Genomic DNA, 27,081 nt, shown 5'->3' with positions numbered 1-27,081 from the left:
TTAATATGTTTTCTGTAGCCGGATAATCAGGGAAATAATCACTTCTCCAAGTGTCACGAAAACCTTAAGTTCACTTTTTATTGCATCAACTTCACTCTCTTTTCTTGTATAGGCTCACTCCCAAAAGGAACAAGGCCCTGGGCCTTTGACTGTTCGTAATCTATTTATTTTTCTTCATAACGTTAATTCTTGTAATTGCAACTTTGATACTTCTATCACACAACTGTAACTTCATTTCTCATATTTGCAATGCAATTTCTTGTTATTTGGATTTTAAATCTCACAAGACACTGGAGCCCTGGGGCCACGCAGGACCATAATCTGTCCTCACACAGGCCATAAGAGGCTGGACGTTTGATTGGATTTCTGGCTGTTGTGGCGATGATGTAATGAGTCACAGTGCAGTTTGGCTGAATGCATGTCAGGCGGATGTAATTTTATACGCTGACACAAAGAAACTCTCACACACTTCCCTAAGGATGGAGAAAGGGGAACAGGCTGTCTGCCAGAATACAGTGAATGAAGGAAAAAAGTCAGCTGCTTATGGAGATGGAAATCTTTCACTTGCTCTGTGTATGCTTTAAACATACGGTGGAGTAGTTTTTCTGATTTGTTTTTTATATTCACCCCACTGATAAGCATTTGTTGAGTCCATCACGGTCTTCCTGTTGCTGATTAGTAGGTGTGATATCTAACAGACACAATCCTTATCTATCAAAACTCTTGTTTTTGGCTCTGGTGTGATCTGGTTTGGCTGTATATAATAAATAAATATGCATACAAATTTGAATAATATATTCTTTGGATATGTTTTTATTTGGCCTTGTCTCAGAGAACATATTTATCTTAAGCTATTCAGTTGATATAGGCTCAGTAGTCTTTTGGTTTAAACCAACATAAGCTATGGCAAATGATTTAATATTTGTTAGATGAAATAATATACAGTTTGTAATTGTTTTAGCCAACTGTTAAAGGATTGGTCCATTTTCTTAAAAGAAAAATCCAGATAATTTACTCACCACCATGTCATCCAAAATGTTGATGTCTGTCTTTGTTCAGTCGAGAAGAAATTATGTTTTTTGGGGAAAGCATTGCAGGATTTTTCTCATTTTGATGGACTTTAGTGGAGCCCAACATTTAGTACTTGGCTCAACACTTGACGGTTTTTTTCGGCGGAGTTTCAAGGGACTGTGAACGATCCCGGGCGAGGCATAGGGGTCTTATCTAGCGAAACGATTGTCATTTTTGACAAGAAAAATAAAAAATATGTACTTTTAAACCACAACTTTTCGTCTACGTCCGGTCCAGCGCGACCTAACGTAAATGCGTAGTGACGTAGGGAGGTCCCGTGTTACATATATAAAACGCACATTTGCGGACCATTTTAAACAATAAAGTGCCACAAAGACATTAATTAGTATCAGTTGACATACAACAACGGAACGGTCCTCTTTCTCAACACTTGTAAACACTGGGGTGGAGTTTCGCATTCGTCCTCTGTGACCTCTTGACGTCATGACGTATTGCGTGGGGTCAGCTGGCGCATCACGACCGGATCTACATGACGTGAAGTTGTGCTTTTAAAGTGTATATTTGTTATTTTTATTGTCAAAAATGACACTCGTTTTGCTAGATAAGACCCTTATGCCTCGTTTGGGATTGTTTATAGTCCATTGAAACTCCGTTGAAAAAAACTGTTACGTGTTGAGTTAAGTATTAAATGTTGGGCTCTATTAAAGTCCATTAAAATTAGAAAAATCCTGCAATGTTTTCCTCAAAAAACATAATTTCTTCTCGACTGAACAAAGAAAGACATCAACATTTTGGATGACATGGTGGTGAGTAAATTATCTGGATTTTTTCTTTTAAGAAAATGGACTAATCCTTTAACATTTGGAACATTCATAATGAGTGCATTATAAAACTTTGCACATGGTTTAATATCAACATAGTTAATATCTAATTTTACAGTTTTTTATTTACTGTTGCTTTGGCTCACTGTTATGTTGGAAAATGCTCCTCTCAAATATTCATATTGCCTTCAGTGCCAGAATGTTTTCTAGTCTACCTGTTATAAAGAAAGCCCAGAGCATGATAGGTACTATCAGCATGCTTGACAGTAGCAATAATGTCTTCATAACAGCATCACAGGTCTGATCTGCTGTTTCTGTTGTGAGATGCAAAGTCAGTAATATTTATCATGCACATGTATATTTAAAAATAAATGCAGGTATACATTGTTAAAGCTTTTTGTGTAAATACATCACTTAGGGCCAGATTTACTAAATAGATCAAATTAGTGTGACAGCGCTATTCCAAAAAAAAAAAAAAAACAGATGGAAGTGGTAATACCTGCGAGGTATTTTACTAAATAGGCGCATATTAAATAACACAGGCCAACAGCTCATTTCTATAATGACCAACGCAATCTACTAACAGCAGCGCAAATTAGTTCAGGGTTGCAAATAAGCAGAGCTGATGCTCCTCAGGTGCGGGTGATCTACGTACTAACGCCTGATGCGCTTGAGTTCAGCACCATGGACTTTCGCAGCAGAAAATGCGGGGTGTAAAATCCCAGCTAACGAAGCTATAGTACACTGAAAAGAACTGGAGGACAAAAAATGATGATTTACAAGAACTGTTTGACTTCTCCTTTTATTTTCTCCAGCAAATAAAAAATATATTTTTGAATCATATGTTCCTCTGTCATTCCAAAGAAACGGTTACGTTCCTCTTCCTTGTACCATGCGCTCACTGATCTATGTGATGCCTTCTCCTATCAGCAAATACAGTTAAATCACATGCGCAAAGATTAAATACTCTCCTCCCATAAATTTTTGGGTCTCAAAAAAGAAAACTCCTAGAAATGCATATGCAATAAGGTCAGTCGCAAAAATAAGTAGGCCACAGCTTACCCATCATAGGTTTATTTTCATATTTCATATTTGACCCAATGATGGTTTAAAACAACCCACATTTTTTTTAGAGTGTATTTGCACTTTTTTTTATAAGCTTTTCTTGTTATTCATTTTAGAGCGTTGTTTACAAATCCTGTTCTCTATGCTTCTGCAACACTGCACAATAATGTCTCTCTAATCTAGCGCCTGATTCAATTCATTAGAGATTTTCAAAAGTTGGAAAACACAGTTTTAGAGAATTGATTCTACAGAACAAAGGAAGAAAATCTCATTTAAATATGCTTTAATATGATTTTGCTAAACAACAAAAATAATTGATGCCTGCCTTTTGAAGATACGATCATTGTAAATGAATATAAGCTAAAAGATAAGTACTTCTGTGCTTCTTTAATTCTGAAAGGAAAGCCCGAATTGGACCATTTTGGAGTTCAATACAATTACAGAAAGTTAAAAAAACAGACTATTATGATATTCATGAATAAATGTGTTTGCAATAAGAAAAATATTTTTTTCTTATAGGAAGTAGATAATGAAAATACAACCTGTGGAAAATGTCAGATCTTCTAAGATCATTTTAGATCTCTATGGGGCAGTTTCCCAGGCCAGGATTAGCTTAATCCAGGACTAGGGCTTAGTTTAATTAGGAACTTGTTTTAACAAACATGCCTTACTAAAAACATTACCAGTGTGCATTGCAAAGGGCACTGATGTATTTTAAGATATGTTAGTGCAAGTTGTTTTCAGTTTGGAGAGCTCTTAAAAGTGTTTAAGTCTAGGACTAGTCTAATCCCTGTGCGGGAAACCACCCCTAGATGCATTAAAAAAACAGTCACCACCAAAATTTGAGAGTGTGCCACTGAATATTACATATAGTCACACATGTGCGACCAGTAAATTTGACCTTTTTATTGTGATGTGACACTGAATTTGAAACAGCACGTTGTACTTACTGCATCTATTATCAAATTATGTATTAGTAATACAGTGGAAATTAGTAGAAATGTGAATATTTGGTTAGCATGTTGATTTACGGTGTGTGCCCCTAAATTTTCTGGTTGCGCCCCTAAAATTTTCAGTTGGGGCTACTGTGCTCCTAGTGAAAAATGTTAGTCTGGAGCCCTGATATATAAATATTTTAAACAGATATCACTGTAAAAAATATCCCTGCCTTACATTTTTAAGTATAATATAAATTTGACTTTATAGTCATTTCAACTTATTGTTAAATAAGTTGAAGTCATTTCAACTCATTATTTAAAATTTTTGTTAATTGATGAGTTGCTGTAACCATATGTTCAAGTACGTGTTGAAATTGCCTAAATGGATAGTTCAACCAAATATAAACATTATAATTCATAATTCATAATAATAAAGTCATACTTTTCTTACTCTGATGTTGTTACAAACCTGTATAAAGGTCTTTGTTCTGATGAACATGAAGGAAGATATTTTGAGGAATGTTTGTAACCAAACTGATCATGAGCCCCTTTCACTTCCAAAGTAGAAAAAAATAATAATATGGAAGTGAATAGGGCTTGTGAATGATATCTTCCTTCATGTTCATCAAAAAAAAAGAAAGTCCAGTTTATATGCATACTGTACGTGAGAGTCACATGCACATTTCTTTATCAGAATAGTAGGCGTGCACTGTACGCCACCACCGAATTTTTGTAACCGCACGCACTTTGTACAAATAGGTTGCGCATGCTCGTATAGGAGAATGTTTTCTTGCATTGTGCATGCATTAAACGTCTGTGTACACATGCGAGTCAATTAAACTATGCTTTGCAAGGCTGTAAGAAAAAAAACCTATACTCAGGGCTTAAGTTGACATTTAATTCTACTTAAAATTTAAAACAATGTACAAACACGTTGTTGCTGGCAAACATTGGAATATGAAGAAAAATGTTAGTCATTAATCATTAGACAGATGCTTCCATAACAGTGACAAATCATTCTCATATGTCAACCTTATTGTTAAGCCCTGTATGTATGTTAGGGTCCTGTTAAAGCACAGCATTTATCATTGAGAATACGCAGTCAGTTTAGTCATACAGCAACAGCAAAAAGCAAGAAAGTGCAAGGCTGGGAGGATGGCCAAACAAAAATAAGCACGTTTGACACCAGCAATCCTGCAAAGAATTAGATTTGTTTTCACTCCAACCCTACATTCCTCTTATGTCTCTCTCTGGTCCTCACTCCTTATGATTCCCTCCTCCTTTTCATTCTCCACTCCATCACAGTCACTTTCTTTATGTATGTTTTTATCCCTTAACTCCCTCACCTCCTGTATTTTTTTTTACTCCAAAGCTTTTTTAGTCGTCGTCTTGTTTTGCACTAAAAGTGCCAGACTTTCATGAATTGAGTCTGAAGTCCCACTTTAAAAAGTCAAGCATTTGAAGTTGCTGAATTTACAGCTATGTTGGAATAGGTCTCATTTGCCGCCGCTTTCGGAGACGAACTCCTTCGGCATTTGGGTCACACACAATGGAGAAAGTCAGTTCCTGGATGTTTAAATAGAATATATGATTTAGGACGTTGAACAACTGGTTTAAAAGCCTTTTTGAGGGTGAGTTTTGTAAAAATTGTTTAAAAATGTATTTATGTACACTGTCCTGCTCGGTAATGGGATTTGATAAGCCACATAATAAGCCCCTCTTCGCACAGCCCACGTTCTTGAATGCACAGACATATGCACAGGCGGGCACACAGGACTCAGTCGTTTTTAATCGTGTTTCTTCAATCAGTGTTGTTTTGTTGGACGGATGACTCATTTTGGGGAGAGGTGGTTGTGCGCAAGGACAATTGGTCAAACTGAAGGCTGTTAATAATTATTTTAAGGAAAATAATAACAATTTTATTTGAGTAATGACATTTAAGTAGCTAATGTTGTGAGTCATATATTACACCCAAAATGGTTGCATTATTCAAAAAGGTACAAATTCAGAAAGCTTTGTCAGATTTAGCAGTGCTTTGTGAGGGAAATGAAAAACGTATGTAATCAAGGTCTTGTTGTGTCCCCATGCTTATGTGAAAATGATTGCTCGAGGAATTTTTAAATTGAGTCGAGTTTGAAATGATTCTTTGTCGTATGAAAAGTAATTATTGTACATTACCTGTGTTCAACTTTTCATGTTTTGCTTTCACTTGTTTGCTTTTTTATTATGTGCTGTGCAAAGGTTAAACTTGTGTAATTCATGCATTTGTGTGTGCACTTCTACAAGTCTTTGAATGCCAAATCAAGAATGTCCCTAGAATCCCAATGTATTTTTATATCAGTGCAGTTATTATCATTGCATAGAAAAGGTTTTTTTGTTAAAGAAGCAAATACAATAAACAGGGTTCTCACGGGTCCTTGAAATCCTTGAAAGTTTGTAAATCTGGGGGGGGGGGATCCCTGGAAAGTTTTTGAAAATATACATAGATAGAAACAGGTCATTGAAAGTGCTTGAATCTATTTTATGCAAATGTTTTCTTTAAAAAAAATCCATATTATTCCCTGTGTAGTGTAGGATAATATCATAACAATTTCTAGGCTTTAAGCACACGTGCTAAACTGTTCGCTTTCAATGCTTATATCTTCTGCATGCGAATGTTGATTCATAACCAAAATGCTTTATGGCATAGTTGTGTTTGACACATGAAAATATCTCGGGTTACGAATGTAACTGTTGTTCCCTGAGAAGGGAACGAGACGCTGCGTCTCCCTTGCCATACTTCCTGCGTCCCTGTAATGCCGTCTTTGGCAATATTTCAGATAGCGATATACTTCCTGGCTCCCACGTCACCCTGTCTTTGTTGTTAAGCCTTACCATTGGTTGAATTTGATATACACGTTCAGACGCACTTACCCCTGGAAGCGTCCTCAATGTGCCACCGCAGTGACGCAGCGCGAGTTCCCTCGAAAGGGAACTGTAACAATGTATCTTAAAAGGTAACACAATGTAACCTTGCTCTCACTTGAAATGTGTCCCCACATTTAGTCCTTGAATTTGAGGGTATTGGACCTGGAAAGTCCTTGAAAGGTCCTTGAATTTGAAGTTAACTAAAGTGTGGAAACCCTGAATAAAATGCAGATTTATAGAAAGGTCTTCTAACATTTTTGGTAACCAACCTCCTGTAGTTTTCTTATTTTATATCTTGCTTAAAAAGCATCTTTTAAATAAATTTAAATGCAGCCATAAACCCTGAATACAGTCAGTTTTTTTTCGTGTATGCACACGGCTTTAGCGTACACGCTAAAAAACAGACTATAGTCCAGGCTTTTGAAATCTGGCGGTGTGCATACAGTACTCTTCTGATGATGAAAATTGTGTCACGCACACTGTATGCGGACCCTCGTGTGCAAGAAAAGAATTACATTGGATCTTACACCATGCCTATGACAGATACGTGCGGTGCGACTCGACCCAAAAACAATAGACACTAGTATATTCAGTGACGCTGTCCACACTGGATGTGGCGTGATCCCAGTTAGTGAACTCATTATAATGGCTTGTGTTGTCTTTTATTTTGTTGCGCCGCTCGTGTCCGGTGCAGACACGTGCCAGATATCATATGAAGAGTTGTCATACTATCTGTATATTTTTATAATTTCTTTTAACTTTACAGATACAGGTAAAAATACAGATTATGAGTCTAAACATGCTTTATAGTCTAGACAGCTCTGGAAAAATACAAAATGTAAATGTTTTGTCTTGAATTATTATCTTTTCTACATGTACTGTGACCATTTCAGTCCAGGGTCTGTTGAATTCCAACAAACGCAAACCTCAGGAGTGACAAAGTCTTCCGACAGCAATGTAAAAGATTGAGAGCATGATAGGACACATGAAAGATGTGATTCAAATTCAGTGATATTCCATAAAATTTTAATTTTTTAACTATTCTTAAAATACATGTAAAACATTAGTAATTTGCTGTTTAAAAATTAATATAAATTGTTTTCTTTAAAGTTTTAAATATCTGAAAACATTGCATCTTTTTGTTAGTTTGTCTGTTTTTAGTTTTCTTCAAATCAGTGCAATAAAAACATTATTTTTATTAGGAATTTGACAGAAATTTTGCCAGTAGATGACAGGATGAAACAAAAATGATATATTAGTGAATTTAGAAAAACTAAAAATAATCTTGATTTGGTCTCTTAATTTTTCCAGAGATGTATTTTAATGTTCTGCGCTGTCAGAAATAAAGGTAAAAAAATGCTCCCAAGCTGTCACAGTACACAGTATTTAAAAAGGTCCTTTTGGGAACCATTTAGGAACAGATATGTATACTTTGGTACCAATATGTACCTCTGTACTAATATAAACTCTTTGGGGCGGTTTCCCAGACAGGGATTAGACTAGTCCTAGACTAAAATAAACTTAAGAGCTGTCCAACATGAAAACAACTTGCACTGACAAATCTTAAAATACATCAGTGCTCTTTGTTTTTCCTTAAAATGCACACAAGTAATGTTTTTAATAAGGCATGTTTGTTAAAACTAGTTTTATTTCCTAATTAAACTAAGGCCTAGTCCTGGCTTAAGCTAATCCCTGTCTGGGAAACTGCCCCTTTAGGTACAAAGGTGTACTTTTAAAGAGCATTACCAGTGACAGCTAGGGACCATTTTTTTAAAAGTTTTTTTCTGACAGTAGCCAGTCACAGAACTATTTTATATAAACTTGTTACTAAACTGTATGCAAAAACAAAACATAGTTTGTCTGTGCTTATTAAGTCACTATCAGCAAGAATAGGCTGCAGAGTGAACCAGACTTAATGATGATATTCATAAGCCAGACTTCTTGAGATTTAATTGGTTTTAGATAAGTCTGAAATAGAAACATTTATTAAAATCTAATATTTGCATTTTCAGTGGGTTTTTTGATGGCCGAGAGCCATTTAACCTTCGGTATATTAATAGCTGCCTTTTAGCCCCAGTTAATCTTACAAATCAACTTAGATTTCTGCATTTTCCTGCCTTGTTACTCCTCTTCAACATTAGTAGTTATACACAAAGAAGTAAGAGATGATGAATCCAAGAGGACACCACGAGGACTAGTCTTGGTAAATTTGATCTGGAGCACACAGCTCCCTTAATGGCAGACAGGTCACATTAAATATATTGTCCTCATGGCTGACTGGGCATATCTCAAAGCTGTCTGTCTACAAAAAGCTGATAACCGTGCTGCAAAAGGGTTTGCAGAGCAGAGGAACTGAATAATTTCATCACCTCCATTAGTCAAAATGTGTCCGGCAAGTTCAAAGGAAAAACACACACTTACTGAAAATTATCTTCCTTACAAAGCGGATTTGAAACCGGGACAATTTGTCACATTGAAAAGAGAGTGGATGTAATGCGAAATCACATTTTCTTTGATTCCCCTGGTTGGAGTAAACATTGTTTCATAAGGTTCCTCTGTGGTCCCAGTCTGCTATTATCTTCTATCAAAGATGATGCGATGTTTCAAATACTCGAAGGATATTAACAGAAGCAAAGTACAAGCTGGTGTTCTTGTGAGATGCATACACTTCAAATCTGAATGTCTCCATATTTGCAGTGTACCTCACAGCTAAGGCTGACATCTCTTCAGTCCTTACGGCTCTCATTGTTTCATCCAAAATTAATTATTTGCCTGGAAGACATTGATAAGTCATTACAGTATTCGGAAAAGCAATGGCTGTCATAAAAAAATGCTGTCATAATTTAGTCAGGTTGTTCTGAACCTAAGTAGTCTTAAAATTCATAATTTGCATCATTTATATAAACTTTTCATACGATGACTGCAAATGAGGTCTGGGCTACATGATAGTTGGTAAATGATTTTAATATGTAACCATTTTTATATTATGTGTGGACATGTTCAAACAAATTTGCATGCCGAGGCACAAATTTAAAGCGCAGTATGGCGCTATCTTTCGAAACACAACAGGAGTCCAGCGTTAGCTGTGTGACTGCGGATACAGCGCGCCTGAGTGCCCACCTCTCTGGCTTTGTGTTGCTCTTTCATTTATCATTCAGATGTAATCATGTCAAATGGGGGAACAACTAATTCCCCTGATATAAATATTTAAACTGAGGTGATGAAGAGTCTAGAAACGTGTCTAAAGGAGCTCGCTTAATTTAAACTTTTTTTAAAGGGACAATTCACACATATTTGTGTTATCAGGGCTCCAGACTGCCACCAAATAGTGACATTTTGCCACCAAAATTTGAGAGTGTGCCACTGAATTTTACATCCAGTCGCACATGTGTGACCAGTAAATTTGACCTTTTTTTTGTGATGTGACACTGAATTTGAAACAGCACATTGTACTTTCTCCATCTATCATTAAAGTATTTATTAGTACTACAGTGGAAATTAGTAGAAATGTGAATATTTGGTCAGCATGTTGATTTACAGTGTGTGCCCCTACATTTTCTGGTTGCGCCCCTAACATTTTCAGTTGGGGGCCACTGTGCTCCTATAGTGAAAAAAGTTAGTCTGGAGCCCTGGTTATGTTCATCCAAAGTATTTTTTTTCTTAATGCTTGCTTTCCACTCTTCTTGGTGAATGTGAATTTTGTACATATTGTAGAACTTTCTGTAAAATATAACCATGATATCTTTAATATTGACAGAGTAAGGCTATGTCAAAGATTGAAATCATAATGAAATTAATTACCAAAAAAAATTGATGCTGCAGATCTTATTATTAGATCATTAGATTATAAGACTTAAGCCATATTCAGACGGTAATTGTTTCTCATGGGAATGTAAGGCATTTTCAACATTTACAGGGGGTAGTCAGTGGTTTTATTGCTGTCTGAATCCAAAATGTCATTGTTTTTCTCCGACCACCCACATAAAAATTCACAACCAAAGTTTTTTGACAAACACCAAGGTCGTGTGGTAATTAAATTGCCATCCGAGTTTATAAAAGGGGATCAATGCAAAAGTCATTCTGCATTTCCTTTTAGACCACTGAAAGCACCTGAAGCATCTTTCTTTGTGTGCATTTTAAACATTGATGCCTTCATAACTGAAATAATGGGAAGTACACTCACCTAAAGGATTATTAGGAACATCTGTTCAATTTCTCATTGATGCAATTATCTAATCAACCAATCACATGGCAGTTGCTTCAATGTATTTACGTGTGTGGTCCTGGTCAAGACAATCTCCTGAACTACAAACTAAATGTCAGAATGGAAAAAAAAGAAAAGTGATTTCATTTCAAATTGGTTTCTTGAACATGACAATGAGTTCACTGTACTAAAATGGCCCCCACAGTCACCAGATCACACAAATCTCCATCAACTGCAAGATGCTTTCCTTTCAATATAGGCCAACATTTCTAAAGAATGCTTTCAGCACCTTGTTGAATCAATGCCACATAGAATTAAGGCAGTTCTGAAGGCGAAAGGGGGTCAAATACAGTATTAGTATGGTGTTCCTAATAATCCTTTAGGTGAGTGTATATGCACTGTAGAAAAATCTTTGCTGCCTTATATTTATACTTATATACATCCTTGTGAGAAACAATTACTTTAGCCTACACTCTTAAAACGAATGTGTTAAATTAACACATCTTGTGTCTAGTTAAGGACAACACATCTAGTGTGTTGTCCTTAATTTAACACATCTCTGTGTTATTTTTAGAACAACACACTTTGTGTTGTTTTAACACATCTTGTGTTGTCCCTTTTATTTATATGAACTCTAAATCAGCAAGAAATGACACATAATGTGTTAAAATTAACACATAATGTGTTAAATAGTTTAACACAAAGCAATGTGTTAAAATTAACACAGCCTGGATGTGTTAATTTTAACACATTGCTTTGTGTTAAACTATTTAACACATAATGTGTTGTTTTTAACACATTAAGTGTCATTTAAGTTCATAAAAAATAAAAGGGACAACACAAGATGTGTTAAAACAACACAAAGTGTTTTGTTCCAAAAATAACACAGAGATGTGTTAAATTAAGGACAACACACTAGATGTGTTGTCCTTAACTAGACACAAGATGTGTTAATTTAACACATTCATTTTAAGAGTGTAGGGGTGGGCGGTATGGGAAAATCATTTCACGATAGGTTTAGGCGAAATCACGATTTTATCACAGTTCTTTTTCATGTTGATTTTTAAAGACTATTTTGCCATTACTAAGCCTTAATACAGCCATACTAATGATTCCATTTAAAAATGCAGTACAAGGTAACAAATATATGTGCGGAAAGTGCACAGACAGTACACGTACAACAGCGCATGTGCAAGAAAATATTTAGGCAGGACACTTTTACTTGTTCACGATCACATATCATCATATCGCACACCCCTACTTTAGCCTAGATTTACATACATGGCTTTAGCCTAGATTTTACATACAGGGTCACATTGTTTTCATATTTTAATGGTGGTATTCATCACTTGAGGCTGGAATATTCCAGTATATTTTTTCAAAAATTAGCATTTCTGTGTAGAAATATATGACTTTGGAGAGATATGAGCTTGAGTGATGAAGACTATAAGAATTTCATGTTTGGGTGAACTATTCCTTTAAAGGAAAATAAGTATTTTTTTGTGTACACGCCAAGATACAGATGTTTATTATAGTGACTGACCTAGAGTAAATTGACTCTGCGGCTGTGTCCATGATGTAGAGCGCAAATAAACCCAACACAAAACATAAATATGACAGGAATGAAATGTTAAGCGATAACAGATTTGGGGTGTGCCGGCATGTTTTGACTGCTGGAGTCACTCTGGAGATTTGAATTCCAACAGCATTAGTACCGGCCTTTAGGCAGAATGCTACGACAACTTCTGTCATGCACACATCTACCTGTATTTTTTTTTTAATAAAGGTGCTTCACGATGCCATTGAAAGATCAATTGACATCAAAAAAAAAACTTTCTGTTTCAAAATGGTACTTTGTAATGAAAAAGGTTCTTCTTTAGATTATAAAAAGTATGAAAGAAATAGTTCTTTGAATAACTTTTGACTGAATGGTTCTTTTAGGAACCAAAAATGGTTCATCACTTTAAAAAACTTTTATTTTTAAGAGTACATCAGTTTGAAGCTCTCTGGCTTTATATCTTCCACTTTCTACCTCCGCTCTTCAAATGTCTGTTTCTCCTGTTGTCCTCTGGCTTCTCCTCTCATTTCATCACCTGTCTCTTTGACAGCAGCACGCAGCTTGCAGGGCTGGTAAGTGATTACATGTTCAGAAAGACTGATTCCCTCCTTTCCAACTCCCAATTCTTCCATCTCAACCTTTCCCTTATTTGATTTGATATATGTGAACTTATGTGAGACCCCCTCGCCTGCTTTCTCTTTAACATACGGCCTTCAGCGTGGAAAATTTTGACAGATGTCTGCATGTGTAGTCTTCTGGTTTCTAATGCATTACTCAAAAACGCCCGTTTCTGTTTGCGTAGAAAAATGTCATTATCGTTTGACAACCCCTTGCAGTCAATACAAAGTTTATTTTTCCTTTTTTCTGAAGAAAATTTTATTGATGCCTGCATGTGAAAGTCATCAAAACAAATAAGGTTGCCAAGGTGTGCAGTTTTCAGCATGTTGCTAGGATGTTTATGGTTGCTAGGACATGCATTTCCATTATAATCCACCAAATTAAAAATAGGTGGAGAGAAATCGCAAGATCTATCTAAATACTATTTTTACAGAGAAATATATATCGCTGGCTAGTAAATGTTGTCATTGGCAGGTTGAAAGTTAATTTTGTGCTTGCACTGAATTACTTTCTCAGAACGCTCTTGCCATGAAAATGTTTCTGAGAAATGACTTGAATCTTCCCTGTTTATTCTTTCTTCATTTCTGTCTGCCGCGGTCCCTGTAGGGGTACTGTTTATTCAACATCTCTCCCCGCGGGTCGTAAAATATCTCATTGATTTTTTGTTGCCGCTGGACTAAGAGATTTTCCATTTGTATCACAGGACTTTTAATGGCCGGAGGGAGGAGTTCATGTCTACTGATGTCTGACTTCTTGGAAGAGGGTTAGATCAAAGTCCTCGCCGCTTACTCGTTTTATCTGCTAACACGGCTAACCGCAAACCGTGCATGTAGAGCAAACAGTCACAGATGCTAGATTTGGCCCGTTGGCTTTTAACACTGTGTCTTCCCTTAATAGCAGGGTTAAGAACTGACTCGGAAATGAAGCTGATGAGGTGATGTGTTTTCTTTAGGGTGACTGATTGGGCACAATTCATCCTTGCACATTATTCAAAACTAAATATGTTTGTCTTTGTGAGCTTTCTTATTCATTATGTTTTCCCTCATCAGGACCAGTTTCCAGAGAGGGGGGAGATTCTGGTCTCAGCCCAGGATTTGAATCTGATTCTTGAAGTTGAAAGGAATCAGTAAGTAACATTTCTGAGTGATTAACTTTAACATCATGTTAATGTACTGTATCTAATTACATTCAATTATGTAAGCGTTAGCTAATTCGCATACACAAAAGGCCTTTTTCCATAACATTTGAAATGATGGTTGTTTTATGTACTGTCATTTTTTGCCCCCTTCTGCTTGGACAAAAGAGTCACTAGGTGCCCTGACAAATGGGAAGATTTCATACCGCCCATTTCCTCTGTGATGAAGCTGATGGCTTGAAGAAAATAAAAACCTTTTATTAAAGATTGGTGCACAGGCATATTAGATTACAGAAGAGAAAAGTTCAATACCTTAATGGCCTGCCGAAAGATTTTATTATAAATTGTTATTCAAATTGTAATGCAGTCAGTTATCGTTGTTGCATGCATAGCCATTTCAATATTTGGCAAGGTATTCTTTTCACTAATGCAACTCTTAATTTATAACTAGATCCAGCTACTCAATATTAGGTAAGGATGTGATCCAGAATAATTCAGTACATTTATGGCCTGCAATTTTTCTTCAAACATAATCGGCAGGTGTTGCATAAGGTTTATGCTTGACTCTAAGTGAGGATTTGGGTGAGTTATTTGATTTATCAACTGGTAAAATGGCTGAACCAGTATAGGACGTTGGAGTTTAGCTAGTTGGCAGGTGAAAAAATCAGTAGTCCACTATCCCTGCTGAAAAAAACAATACAACCATTACAGAAAATTCGAATGGTTTTATTGGGAATTTTATTGGTTCTAATGGAATATGGCCCAAAACACACTACAGTGTATTGGTTTTTGTTGGTCTCTAATGGTATGTAATGGTTCTATTGGTTCTATGTATTGGTTCTAATGGAATATGTATTGGTTCTAATGGAATATTGCCCAATGCACACTACAGTGTATTGGTTTTTGTTGGTCTCTAATGATATGTAATGGTTCTATTGGTTCTTTCATTTGGTTCTATTGGTTCTATGTATTGGTTCTAATGGAATATGTATTGGTTCTAATGGAATATTGCCCAAAAACACACTACAGTGTATTGGTTTTTGTTGGTCTCTAATGGTATGTAATGGTTCTATTGGTTCTTTCATTTGGTTCTATTGGTTCTATGTATTGGTTCTAATGGAATATGTATTGGTTCTAATGGAATATTGCCCAAAAACACACTACAGTGTATTGGTTTTTGTTGGTCTCTAATGGTATGTAATGGTTCTATTGGTTTTTTGTATTGTTTTTTTTTGTTTCTATGTATTGGTTCTAATGGAATTTTATTGGTTCTAATGGAATATGGCCCAAAACACACTACAGTATATTGGTTTTTGTTGGTCTCTAATGGTATGTAATGGTTCTATTGGTTCTATGTATTGGTTCTAATGGAATATGTATTGGTTCTAATGGAATATTGCCCAATACACACTACAGTGTATTGGTTTTTGTTGGTCTCTAATGATATGTAATGGTTCTATTGGTTCTTTCATTTGGTTCTATTGGTTCTATGTATTGGTTCTAATGGAATATGTATTGGTTCTAATGGAATATTGCCCAAAAACACACTACAGTGTATTGGTTTTTGTTGGTCTCTAATGGTATGTAATGGTTCTATTGGTTCTTTGTATTGTTTTTTTTTTGTTTCTATGTATTGGTTCTAATGGAATTTTATTGGTTCTAATGGAATATGGCCCAAAACACACTACAGTGTATTGGTTTTTGTTGGTCTCTAATGGTATGTAATGGTTCTATTGGTTCTATGTATTGGTTCTAATGGAATATGTATTGGTTCTAATGGAATATTGCCCAATACACACTACAGTGTATTGGTTTTTGTTGGTCTCTAATGATATGTAATGGTTCTATTGGTTCTTTCATTTGGTTCTATTGGTTCTATGTATTGGTTCTAATGGAATATGTATTGGTTCTAATGGAATATTGCCCAAAAACACACTACAGTGTATTGGTTTTTGTTGGTCTCTAATGGTATGTAATGGTTCTATTGGTTTTTTGTATTGTTTTTTTTTGTTTCTATGTATTGGTTCTAATGGAATTTTATTGGTTCTAATGGAATATGGCCCAAAACACACTACAGTATATTGGTTTTTGTTGGTCTCTAATGGTATGTAATGGTTCTATTGGTTCTATGTATTGGTTCTAATGGAATATGTATTGGTTCTAATGGAATATTGCCCAATACACACTACAGTGTATTGGTTTTTGTTGGTCTCTAATGATATGTAATGGTTCTATTGGTTCTTTCATTTGGTTCTATTGGTTCTATGTATTGGTTCTAATGGAATATGTATTGGTTCTAATGGAATATTGCCCAAAAACACACTACAGTGTATTGGTTTTTGTTGGTCTCTAATGGTATGTAATGGTTCTATTGGTTCTTTGTATTGTTTTTTTTTTGTTTCTATGTATTGGTTCTAATGGAATTTTATTGGTTCTAATGGAATATGGCCCAAAACACACTACAGTGTATTGGTTTTTGTTGGTCTCTAATGGTATGTAATGGTTCTATTGGTTCTATGTATTGGTTCTAATGGAATATGTATTGGTTCTAATGGAATATTGCCCAATACACACTACAGTGTATTGGTTTTTGTTGGTCTCTAATGATATGTAATGGTTCTATTGGTTCTTTCATTTGGTTCTATTGGTTCTATGTATTGGTTCTAATGGAATATGTATTGGTTCTAATGGAATATTGCCCAAAAACACACTACAGTGTATTGGTTTTTGTTGGTCTCTAATGGTATGTAATGGTTCTATTGGTTCTTTGTATTGTTTTTTTTTTGTTTCTATGTATTGGTTCTAATGGAATTTTATTGGTTCTAATGGAATATGGCCCAAAACACACTACAGTGTATTGGTTTTTGTTGGTCTCTAATGGTATGTAATGGTTCTATTGGTTCTATGTATTGGTTCTAATGGAATATGTATTGGTTCTAATGGAATATTGCCCAATTCACACTACAGTGTATTGGTTTTTGTTGGTCTCTAATGGTATGTAATGGTTCTATTGGTTCTATGTATTGGTTCTAATGGAATATGTATTGGTTCTAATGGAATATTGCCCAATTCACACTACAGTGTATTGGTTTTTGTTGGTCTCTAATGATATGTAATGGTTCTATTGGTTCTTTCATTTGGTTCTATTGGTTCTATGTATTGGTTCTAATGGAATATGTATTGGTTCTAATGGAATATTGCCCAAAAACACACTACAGTGTATTGGTTTTTGTTGGTCTCTAATGGTATGTAATGGTTCTATTGGTTCTTTCATTTGGTTCTATTGGTTCTATGTATTGGTTCTAATGGAATATGTATTGGTTCTAATGGAATATTGCCCAAAAACACACTACAGTGTATTGGTTTTTGTTGGTCTCTAATGGTATGTAATGGTTCTATTGGTTTTTTGTATTGTTTTTTTTTTTGTTTCTATGTATTGGTTCTAATGGAATTTTATTGGTTCTAATGGAATATGGCCCAAAACACACTACAGTGTATTGGTTTTTGTTGGTCTCTAATGGTATGTAATGGTTCTATTGGTTCTATGTATTGGTTCTAATGGAATATGTATTGGTTCTAATGGAATATTGCCCAATACACACTACAGTGTATTGGTTTTTGTTGGTCTCTAATGATATGTAATGGTTCTATTGGTTCTTTCATTTGGTTCTATTGGTTCTATGTATTGGTTCTAATGGAATATGTATTGGTTCTAATGGAATATTGCCCAAAAACACACTACAGTGTATTGGTTTTTGTTGGTCTCTAATGGTATGTAATGGTTCTATTGGTTCTTTGTATTGTTTTTTTTTTGTTTCTATGTATTGGTTCTAATGGAATTTTATTGGTTCTAATGGAATATGGCCCAAAACACACTACAGTGTATTGGTTTTTGTTGGTCTCTAATGGTATGTAATGGTTCTATTGGTTCTATGTATTGGTTCTAATGGAATATGTATTGGTTCTAATGGAATATTGCCCAATACACACTACAGTGTATTGGTTTTTGTTGGTCTCTAATGATATGTAATGGTTCTATTGGTTCTTTCATTTGGTTCTATTGGTTCTATGTATTGGTTCTAATGGAATATGTATTGGTTCTAATGGAATATTGCCCAAAAACACACTACAGTGTATTGGTTTTTGTTGGTCTCTAATGGTATGTAATGGTTCTATTGGTTCTTTGTATTGTTTTTTTTTTGTTTCTATGTATTGGTTCTAATGGAATTTTATTGGTTCTAATGGAATATGGCCCAAAACACACTACAGTGTATTGGTTTTTGTTGGTCTCTAATGGTATGTAATGGTTCTATTGGTTCTATGTATTGGTTCTAATGGAATATGTATTGGTTCTAATGGAATATTGCCCAATACACACTACAGTGTATTGGTTTTTGTTGGTCTCTAATGGTATGTAATGGTTCTATTGGTTCTTTGTATTGTTTTTTTGTTTCTATGTATTGGTTCTAATGGAATTTTATTGGTTCTAATGGAATATGGCCCAAAACACACTACAGTGTATTGGTTTTTGTTGGTCTCTAATGGTATGTAATGGTTCTATTGGTTCTATGTATTGGTTCTAATGGAATATGTATTGGTTCTAATAGAATATTTCCCAATACACACTACAGTGTATTTGTTTTTGTTTGTCTCTAATGATATTTAATGGTTCTATTGGTTCTTTCATTTGGTTCTATTGGTTCTATGTATTGGTTCTAATGGATTATGTATTAGTTCTAATGAAATATTGCCCAAAAACACACTACAGTGTATTGGTTTTTGTTGGTCTCTAATGGTATGTAATGGTTCTATTGGTTCTATGTATTGGTTCTAATGGAATAGCTATTGGTTCTAATGGAATATTGCCCAAAACACACTACAGTGTATTGGTTTTTGTTGGTCTCTAATGATATGTAATGGTTCTATTGGTTCTTTCTATTGGTTCTATTGGTTCTATGTATTGGTTCTAATGGAATATGTATTAGTTCTAATGGAATATGGCCCAAAAACACACTACAGTGTATTGGTTTTTGTTGGTCTCTAATGGTATGTAATGGTTCTATTGGTTCTTCGTATTGTTTTTTTTTTTTTTTTGGTTCTATGTATTGGTTCTAATGGAAAATTGCCCAAAACACACTACAGTCTAGTGGTTTTTGTTGGTCTCTAATGGTATGTTCTATTGGTTCTATGTATTGGTACTAATGGAATATGGCCCAAAACACACTACAGTGTAGTGGTTTAAATGGTAAAAGCTAATGGTATTTGTATTTTAATGGAAACCATTAGAATTTTCTGTATTGGTTTTATAGTTTTTTCAGCAGGTATAATAACCTTGAATTTGGTTCCATGCACATCTTTTATGCAAAATTGCATGCTGGGATCTCAGTCACCCTGAATGTTTGGCCAAGTGCTGAAACGAACCAGTTCTTTGCAGTTATATTTTCATTCTGTAAATCCTTGCAAACCATGCCTTTCTCTCCTCACATATTTCACTGTAACTTGGCAGAGCTAATGTTTATTTTAACCACACATGAACCTTGCATTCCCTTGGAGTCTTGGCCAGTCTAGTTCTCTAAATGTAGGTCAGAAGAATGGACATACACACGCACTGACACACATAAACACAGAGCAGCCTTACTTCCTGATTATTGTATGTGGCTCAAAGAAAGCCTCAAAGCATTCTTTGAACCTTTCTGGGGTTTCGTACAATACAGAATATTCTCCAAAGCAGGTCGAAGTGAAGATAACAAGGAGATGCGTTTGGGCTGGAGGATTGGCATCTAGATCGCATGCTCGGTGTAATGGACCCAGGAAATGGAAAATAGCCCGAGGTCCATTTAATAAATTAGTTCAACATTTAGTCAGAGCTATTTTTGAACTGGATTAAAGAAGGTTAAGTACTTGAGTACAATTGCCATTTGTCTAATTGGATCTTCACTTTGCATCTCTTGTATCAGTTGTGCATCACTTGCACCCGAGTGCCTTCAATACACAACAGGAAGCTGTGCATGTAGCTAGATCCGAACTGAGAGTTTCTTCTTAAAAGGGAAGGGTTAGGGGAAACTCAGATGATAATATTAGGCCAGTTCAGGTTCTTAAACCTGGTTAGCACCCCTTGGCAAAAATAGCACTCTCTGAAGGTTGCAGCGGGTATGAATTGCAGCGGTGAGATGGTGAGATGATAGAAAGAAACTGCTACTGATTCTGGTCAGAGATCTTTTGTGTTTCTAAAGAAGTGCTGCTGTTACCATGCACTTAAACATTTTCTTTAAGAAGTTTGTGGTGTATTGTGGATTACCCAAAACCTGACCATAAAAACCTTCAAAAAACACATGTTTTTAAAGGAAGTACTTGATTTTCAGTTTAATGATTTTGTCTCCAATTTGTGCTTTGGTTGGTCGTCTTGAATAGCCTTTTTTGTGTATTATAGACTGCTGGCTTTTATGTCCCACATACTCCTTTAGAAGTAAAAGGGTCTTATTTATCGCAATATTGTTGAAAATAAAGATGTGCCAATTTAGTTATTTTTACACACAAGCCTTGCTTAAGTTTAGATTGTCATTTCAGTATTCTTTATATTCACACTCACATTTAAGATACAGTAGGTGTGATATTGATAAACATTATAGTTGGTATTTGCATCTCAGCTGGTATTTCTTTGAAACGCAGAGAGATTACTTAAAGAAGAGGCAGATACAGGCGAAGTACATAAATTAATTTCATATGTCAGTATTTTCTGAGAAACTCAGAAAACGCACGTTATCATGGGATTGTTCATTGATACTTGATGTTAGATAATGCATTAACTCAGTGGTTGTCAAACTGGGGTCCGGGGTAGGGGGCCCGCGAGATGGTGCCAGGGGGGCCCCAGTTTTATGACATTTTATAAAATACATTAATTTATCATGAATTCTGTGTAATTAAACCTAAAAAGAAATAAGGCTACTAACCAACAGCACTACTTTATATAACTTATGTTTTGTTTAATTAAAATGTTACATTTTAGAACAGTTTTTGTCATACATTTTCTTTGGGGGGGGGGCGCGAAGGATTGCACCATACACAAGGGGGGCCGCACGCGGAAAAAGTTTGAGAACCACTGCATTAACTAATTGTTAACAAAAGTAAAGTGTTACCCAAAACTTAGATATGGGTCGAGAGGAATGATTAATAGCACTCAATTATTAATAATACACGCTACTGTAAATAAAAAGCCCTATAAAATAACATCTATTCTCTCTAACAGCCACTTCCTGCCTTGATTTTCAAAGATATGTTTTTTTGCAAGTACAAAGCAGAAGCATGTGTGCAGGATGTCGGTTTGAGAGGTGTGTAACTGTGAAAGTGGTAAGCAGAATATGAAACCTTATCTGCCACAAGACCAAAACCCATTATTTGTGACCTTTAAACAAGTTAAGCAGTTTAAGGTGTGAAATCATAGTTATATTGTTGCCTATTTGGCTCATAATTTGGGACTTACCCAAAATATGATTGGCATGTGCACGATTAATTCACTTGCAACTGAAATTGTAAATGTTTAAGCAGTTTGAGAAATATAAAATCGATGATGTGTCGTGCACTAGAAGAAACGGTCAAAATATGTAACTTGGGCAGTATCCTGTTAAAAAGTACAGCGTTGCAAGTATTGGTACCAAATGTATTCATATATGCACATAGTAGTACACAGTGTTGGGGGTAAAGCAACGCGCATTACGTAATAATATTACTTTTCTGAAGTAACGAGTAAAGTAACGCATTACTTTATAAATGTACACATTAATATTTGAGTTACTTTTTCAAAAAATTTATCCAAGTCACTTTTCAGTTTAATTAATTAAATTGCGCTAGAGCGGTAGGGCTGGGCGTTTAATCGAAACCAAACCGCAATCGCGATGTGAAACGTTGTGATTAGTATATCGCGAAAGAACGCGATATGATGCGATTTGAGAAATATACAGAAAGGCTTTGTGACAGTCTAACCAATTGAGCGAGGGCAAGTATGGCCGTGCTTTCTCCGTGAGAGGCACGTCAACCAAAACGGCGCGTCTACTAAACTGACAAGGGAACAGTTTGAGTCAGAAACGGAGATGGCATTCCAGATCTTGACATATCATACAAAAAACACCTGCAAGGCCTGAAAGAGATCAAGCCTCAGCCAAGTAAGAAAAAGTAACGCAAAATGAACTTAAGCGTACGCAACATAAGAATGACTTTCCATGAAAAGTAAAGCAATTAGTTTCATTTTTTTTGGGAGTAACTTAATATTGTAATGCATTACTTTTAAAAGTAACTTTCCCCAACACTGATAGTACACATAGGGTACTGGCCCAGTGACAGCTGGGATACATATTTTGACTATAGCCTATTTATTATGACCATATTTTTATTAAATAGAATCACAATAAAATAACGTTAAATTGAAACACATTTTAAATATTTTTTTTATTACATTACACTGAATTATGCAGCAGTTTGTCCTTTAACTTATCAGTAATTTAAGGTAGGCTACTGTGGTAATTGTCTCATTTGAAATGGCTAAAGGGTGACATTGTAAAGTAGTCTGTTGCTGTCTTTTAAGGTCAAGTGGTTTGCGAGAAGATCGTTTTTGCCTGGGTACTTCACAGTCATCTAAAGTGTGTTTCTGATGGAGTCAAGAGGGAGGGGGAAAGATGCTGCCATACCAGGGGTGAAGGAGATTAATAGAGTTTATATAATATTATAGAGAAAGAGAGAGAAAAATGGGTTTGAGAGGTTTAACTGATGGTTTGAAGGTGAAGAGATGACGGCAAGAGAACATAAGGGCTGTAGGGCATGGAGAGCAATGACAAAGAGAAATAGGGGATAGAGGATTGAGAAGAATTATAGGGAAAAAGAATATGAAGGATCCAAACAGGTGGATGAGGTTTTGATCCCGTGGCTAAACTTGGGAATAATGGCTAATGTACCATGAGCATGACCTCATATTACATCACAGCTGAAGTGAATGACCTACATATTTTAATGGCGATTTTTTAATGTATTCATCCCAGTGGATATGATTTTATAAGAAAGTGAAACACATGTGCAGGATTAAGCTAACAGCTGTCTGTTCAATGCAGCATAAGTCATAACCTTGAAAACATGTTAACATGGTTTCACTTATGTAATAGAATAAGTAGATTTGTTTGTCTTTAAGTGCTTGCAAGGCATTAAGTAATGGTGTTAAAGTTAAAGTCTTTGGTGATATGTAAATTCAAAGCTGCATCACAGCTGCTTTATCGATACCGTGACATATGTTTCTAAAGGCCGTTTCACACCGTACGTGGCGCGTGGCCTCAGTTTTTCTCGTGTAGTGGAAGCACTTTGTGCAGCATTTAGTGGAAATATGTTTATCTTCAACTGCGCCTGCCATGAAGAGTCGTGTCCGTAAAAAGCGCTTTTCTAAGCGGATTTAAAAGAGGAACTATATTGTATGGCGTAATAGCACTTATGGGAGTACCTCGACTCGGCGCAGTAACACCCTCCCTCTCCCATTATGAGAGTGAGAAGGGGAGCGGACTTTTCAGGCGAGTCGAAGCACTCCCAAAAGTGCTAATACGCCATAAAATATAGTTCCTCTTTTAAATCCGCTTAGAAAAGCGCTACGTTTTATTTTGTACCACCAAACTTGCTCGTATAACTACTCGTCTTAAATAGAAAAAACGCCGATGTGCTTGGTCACCTCCAACCTTATCTCTGATTGGTACCATTGAATAAATGGGGCTAAGCTAAATGCTATCGAAGTGTCGCAGCGCACTACAGCGCTTACGTGCACGCACACAGATGACAGAGGGATGTATCAACAATTCTTAGTTAAGGTAATAACATATTTTAATATTGAAAATGAGTAGACTATTCCTTTAAGTGTTTCTTGAAGAAATGAATCTCTAAAAAAGGATCTTGCTTACTTCTCGGAAGCTTCAAAACTTGCAAACTTGGTAACGCAACTCAGAAAAAGGTTCAGAAACTTCTCACAAAGACGTAGTGTTCTGTAAAAATTGGTCACCATGGCTAAATGCATGATGGGATTATGCATTTATAAATGCGATCTGCAGCAGCATGAACGGTCGCATGCCTGCCTGACACGTCTCTGATTCACTTCTCAGACTCAGCCCTGCAGAAGGCTTGTTTTGTTCTCGCCTGACAAGCAGCCAGTGTTTGTGTAATCTGCTCTATCATGCATCGTCAACATTAAGTAAACCTTCCTTCAGAATATATGACTAAATACTAAAGAATCCATATTTCCAATTAGTTCAGTTGTGATTGTTCACGATGCTCATGTTCGTGGTAATATTCCTCATATGGTCGTATTTATCAGTGTGACTGGGACAAGTAACAGAAACATGCTGGCGGAAATAACAGTAAAATATTGATAATCGTAAAATTGACACTGTCGTGTGGTGTACTAATTGAAACCGTGAGAAGATGGGATACTCTGTAACTCTCATTTTTATAAACAGCTGTGTTGGATTTTGTCTGCCAGTAATAAGTCATGTAATATATTGTCAAGGCACAGTGATTCCAAACTCTTGGACGGTGTACTGTTGAGCATTTTGGTCTAACAATGTGCATATGGTTGAATGTTTTCTGAGTGGTGTTCTCCACAGGATATAATGCTTAAGACGGATGCATACTCTCTCGGTTTCACACAGTGTCTTCCAAAATGTGTTAGGGTGAAATTGCAATGCAACACAAGTACATGACATATCTCAGCTTTCTCACTATATCTGACATTAGCATAAACTGTCTGCGTTTATGGTCACTTTTCTCTTTTATGTCAACTAGAATCATGGCAGAAAAATAATGAGAAAAGGATCTTGCTGAGAATTTGTTATCGTAACAGTAACGCAAGAACGCACATGCATTTACATGTAAATCAAAATTCTGCATAATTAAGAGTGTGGTCACTTGAATGACAGGTGAACTGCGCTGCTGTCACTACCGTCAAGCTAGGCGTGCGGTGTTACAGCAACCAGGCACCTCAGCTCCACCCATGTCCCCCCTCTTTGCCCATTTTGTGTATCCGCGAATGATGCCCAGTGATGCACTACCAAGATGGCTCCGCCAACTATTGGCTTAAAAAAGGTCTTCACAAACCTTTGGGTGACTTCACGGACACTACGTCCATTTTTTACAGTTTATGGTTAAAACAACCCAGCATACAGAAGGTTAAATTACAACTTAAGGGACTGGGCTCGTGCCTTTTTGACCGAACGCTGGGTTGAAAATAACCCAGCATTTTTTAGAGTATACGCAGAAAACTCTGTATACATGGGATTTGTCAGGTTTCTCGTAGGAAATGACGTCAACGCCTGTCCACCATTAAAAAAATGGCGTGAAATCTGTGAAAAGCAATACTGTTGTATCTCTTCTCATGTTTGCAGAACCTGTAAATGCAACAAGTTTTTAATTTCACAGTTTCACCCTCAACTGCACACGTTGAGAGCAGACTTTTATGCGTTACTTTTTGCTTTTGTTCGTGATGTTGATATGTTTTGTTTACATGCACATAAACGCGCATCTGGTTCAGCCATTTACATGTAACGCAAAATCCCCTCCACTTTAAAATAATTGCCTACATTTTTTGAGTGGCAGCAAAGTCAGCCAATCAGTAATGAGATTGCAAGTTAAGCCAGTAGGGGGAGCCAAATAGGTGCAAAACCACTTGTTTAAAATTCCCCCCTCTAATAGAGCTATCTGAGAGAGATTTTTAGGAAGCTTCTAAGGCATTACAGACCCAAACAAAAACATTTTTGTCTACATGTCACATCACAAAACAAGTATAAATACCCCGTTCAATCATTCTATGTCACCTTTAAGCAAAATCAGAGTGAAGCGTTTGGGGATTGTTTGATTTTGGTTCATTCATACTGCCAATGATTTGCCGGATTCTTTCGGGATTCATACACACACATACCGTTAAAGGCGCTCTAAGCGAATCTGTGCGACGTCACTTTTTGTTGATGTTTGAACTGTTTTCAAACAAACAGAGCGTAGCTAACTCCTCCCCCTCTCTCTCCCTTCCGTGTTTTCATGAACGCGCCCAACCTCCACCCCCAAATCCTTCTTGTCGTTTATAGGCTGGAACACTTTGTTATGTTTCGTGGTGCTAGGTTTGGCCACTGTGTTATTATTGCCGTTTGTGGAGCCTGGGCTGTCTACAGATATCGTGGTTTTTTACAGTTTGATCAGCGGACAGGCAGCAAGCAGATAGTGAGGAGATGTTTGCTGTATGTAACAAAAAATGTTTTATGGTCTAAAATGTGTGAATTCGCTTAAAGCACCTTTAAGATCCCGTAAAGACGTCTTTTGTTCACACAGGACACGTTCTATTAATGTTATGGAAATGTTACTAGGTCTTCTTACGGGAGCGATCCCAGAAACAATTACGGGCATACTGGCAATTTTATAAGACTTTTCCGGGATCAGCATGCTGTGTGTATGAGGATTAAGAAAAATTTTTATGATGGCAATTTATTAGTATTTTTAACATATTTATCGATGGATCAGTGCGTTTGTTATAGGTGTTTGTTGGTTCCATTTTTTTCTCATACATTTATTAATCCACTGATATGTTTGGATTACTTTTATAATAGATGTAACATTAAGGTTGTGTTAGAAGATAAAATGACAGCATTTTATTTAAAAAAAATTGTTTGCTTGGGTTCATCTGAATAATTGAAGTGATACACATCTGGGATGGCCTGAGGGTAAATTGTGAGAGGATTTTCATTGAGTGAACTATTCCCTTAAGTATGCACAACAGGATAACACACTTGAAATTG

The 27,081-nt window shown here is 36.1% G+C and overlaps 1 protein-coding gene across 1 annotated transcript in view; it reads left to right on the top strand.

Moving 5' to 3' along the window:
* The window catches only part of adam19a (ADAM metallopeptidase domain 19a), a 125,796-nt gene that overhangs the window by 24,204 nt on the left and 74,511 nt on the right, over positions 1-27,081 (top strand). The window contains exon 3 of the mRNA XM_055211459.2: positions 14,193-14,269. Coding sequence (XP_055067434.2) covers positions 14,193-14,269 — 77 coding nt within the window. The remainder of the gene's footprint in view (positions 1-14,192; positions 14,270-27,081) is intronic.

This window comes from Misgurnus anguillicaudatus, chromosome 21 (genome assembly GCF_027580225.2).
Source record: "Misgurnus anguillicaudatus chromosome 21, ASM2758022v2, whole genome shotgun sequence".
In the NCBI taxonomy this organism is placed as follows: domain Eukaryota; kingdom Metazoa; phylum Chordata; class Actinopteri; order Cypriniformes; family Cobitidae; genus Misgurnus; species Misgurnus anguillicaudatus.
Note: the sequence above shows the minus strand (reverse complement) of the source record. Positions and strands in the feature narration are given on the sequence as shown.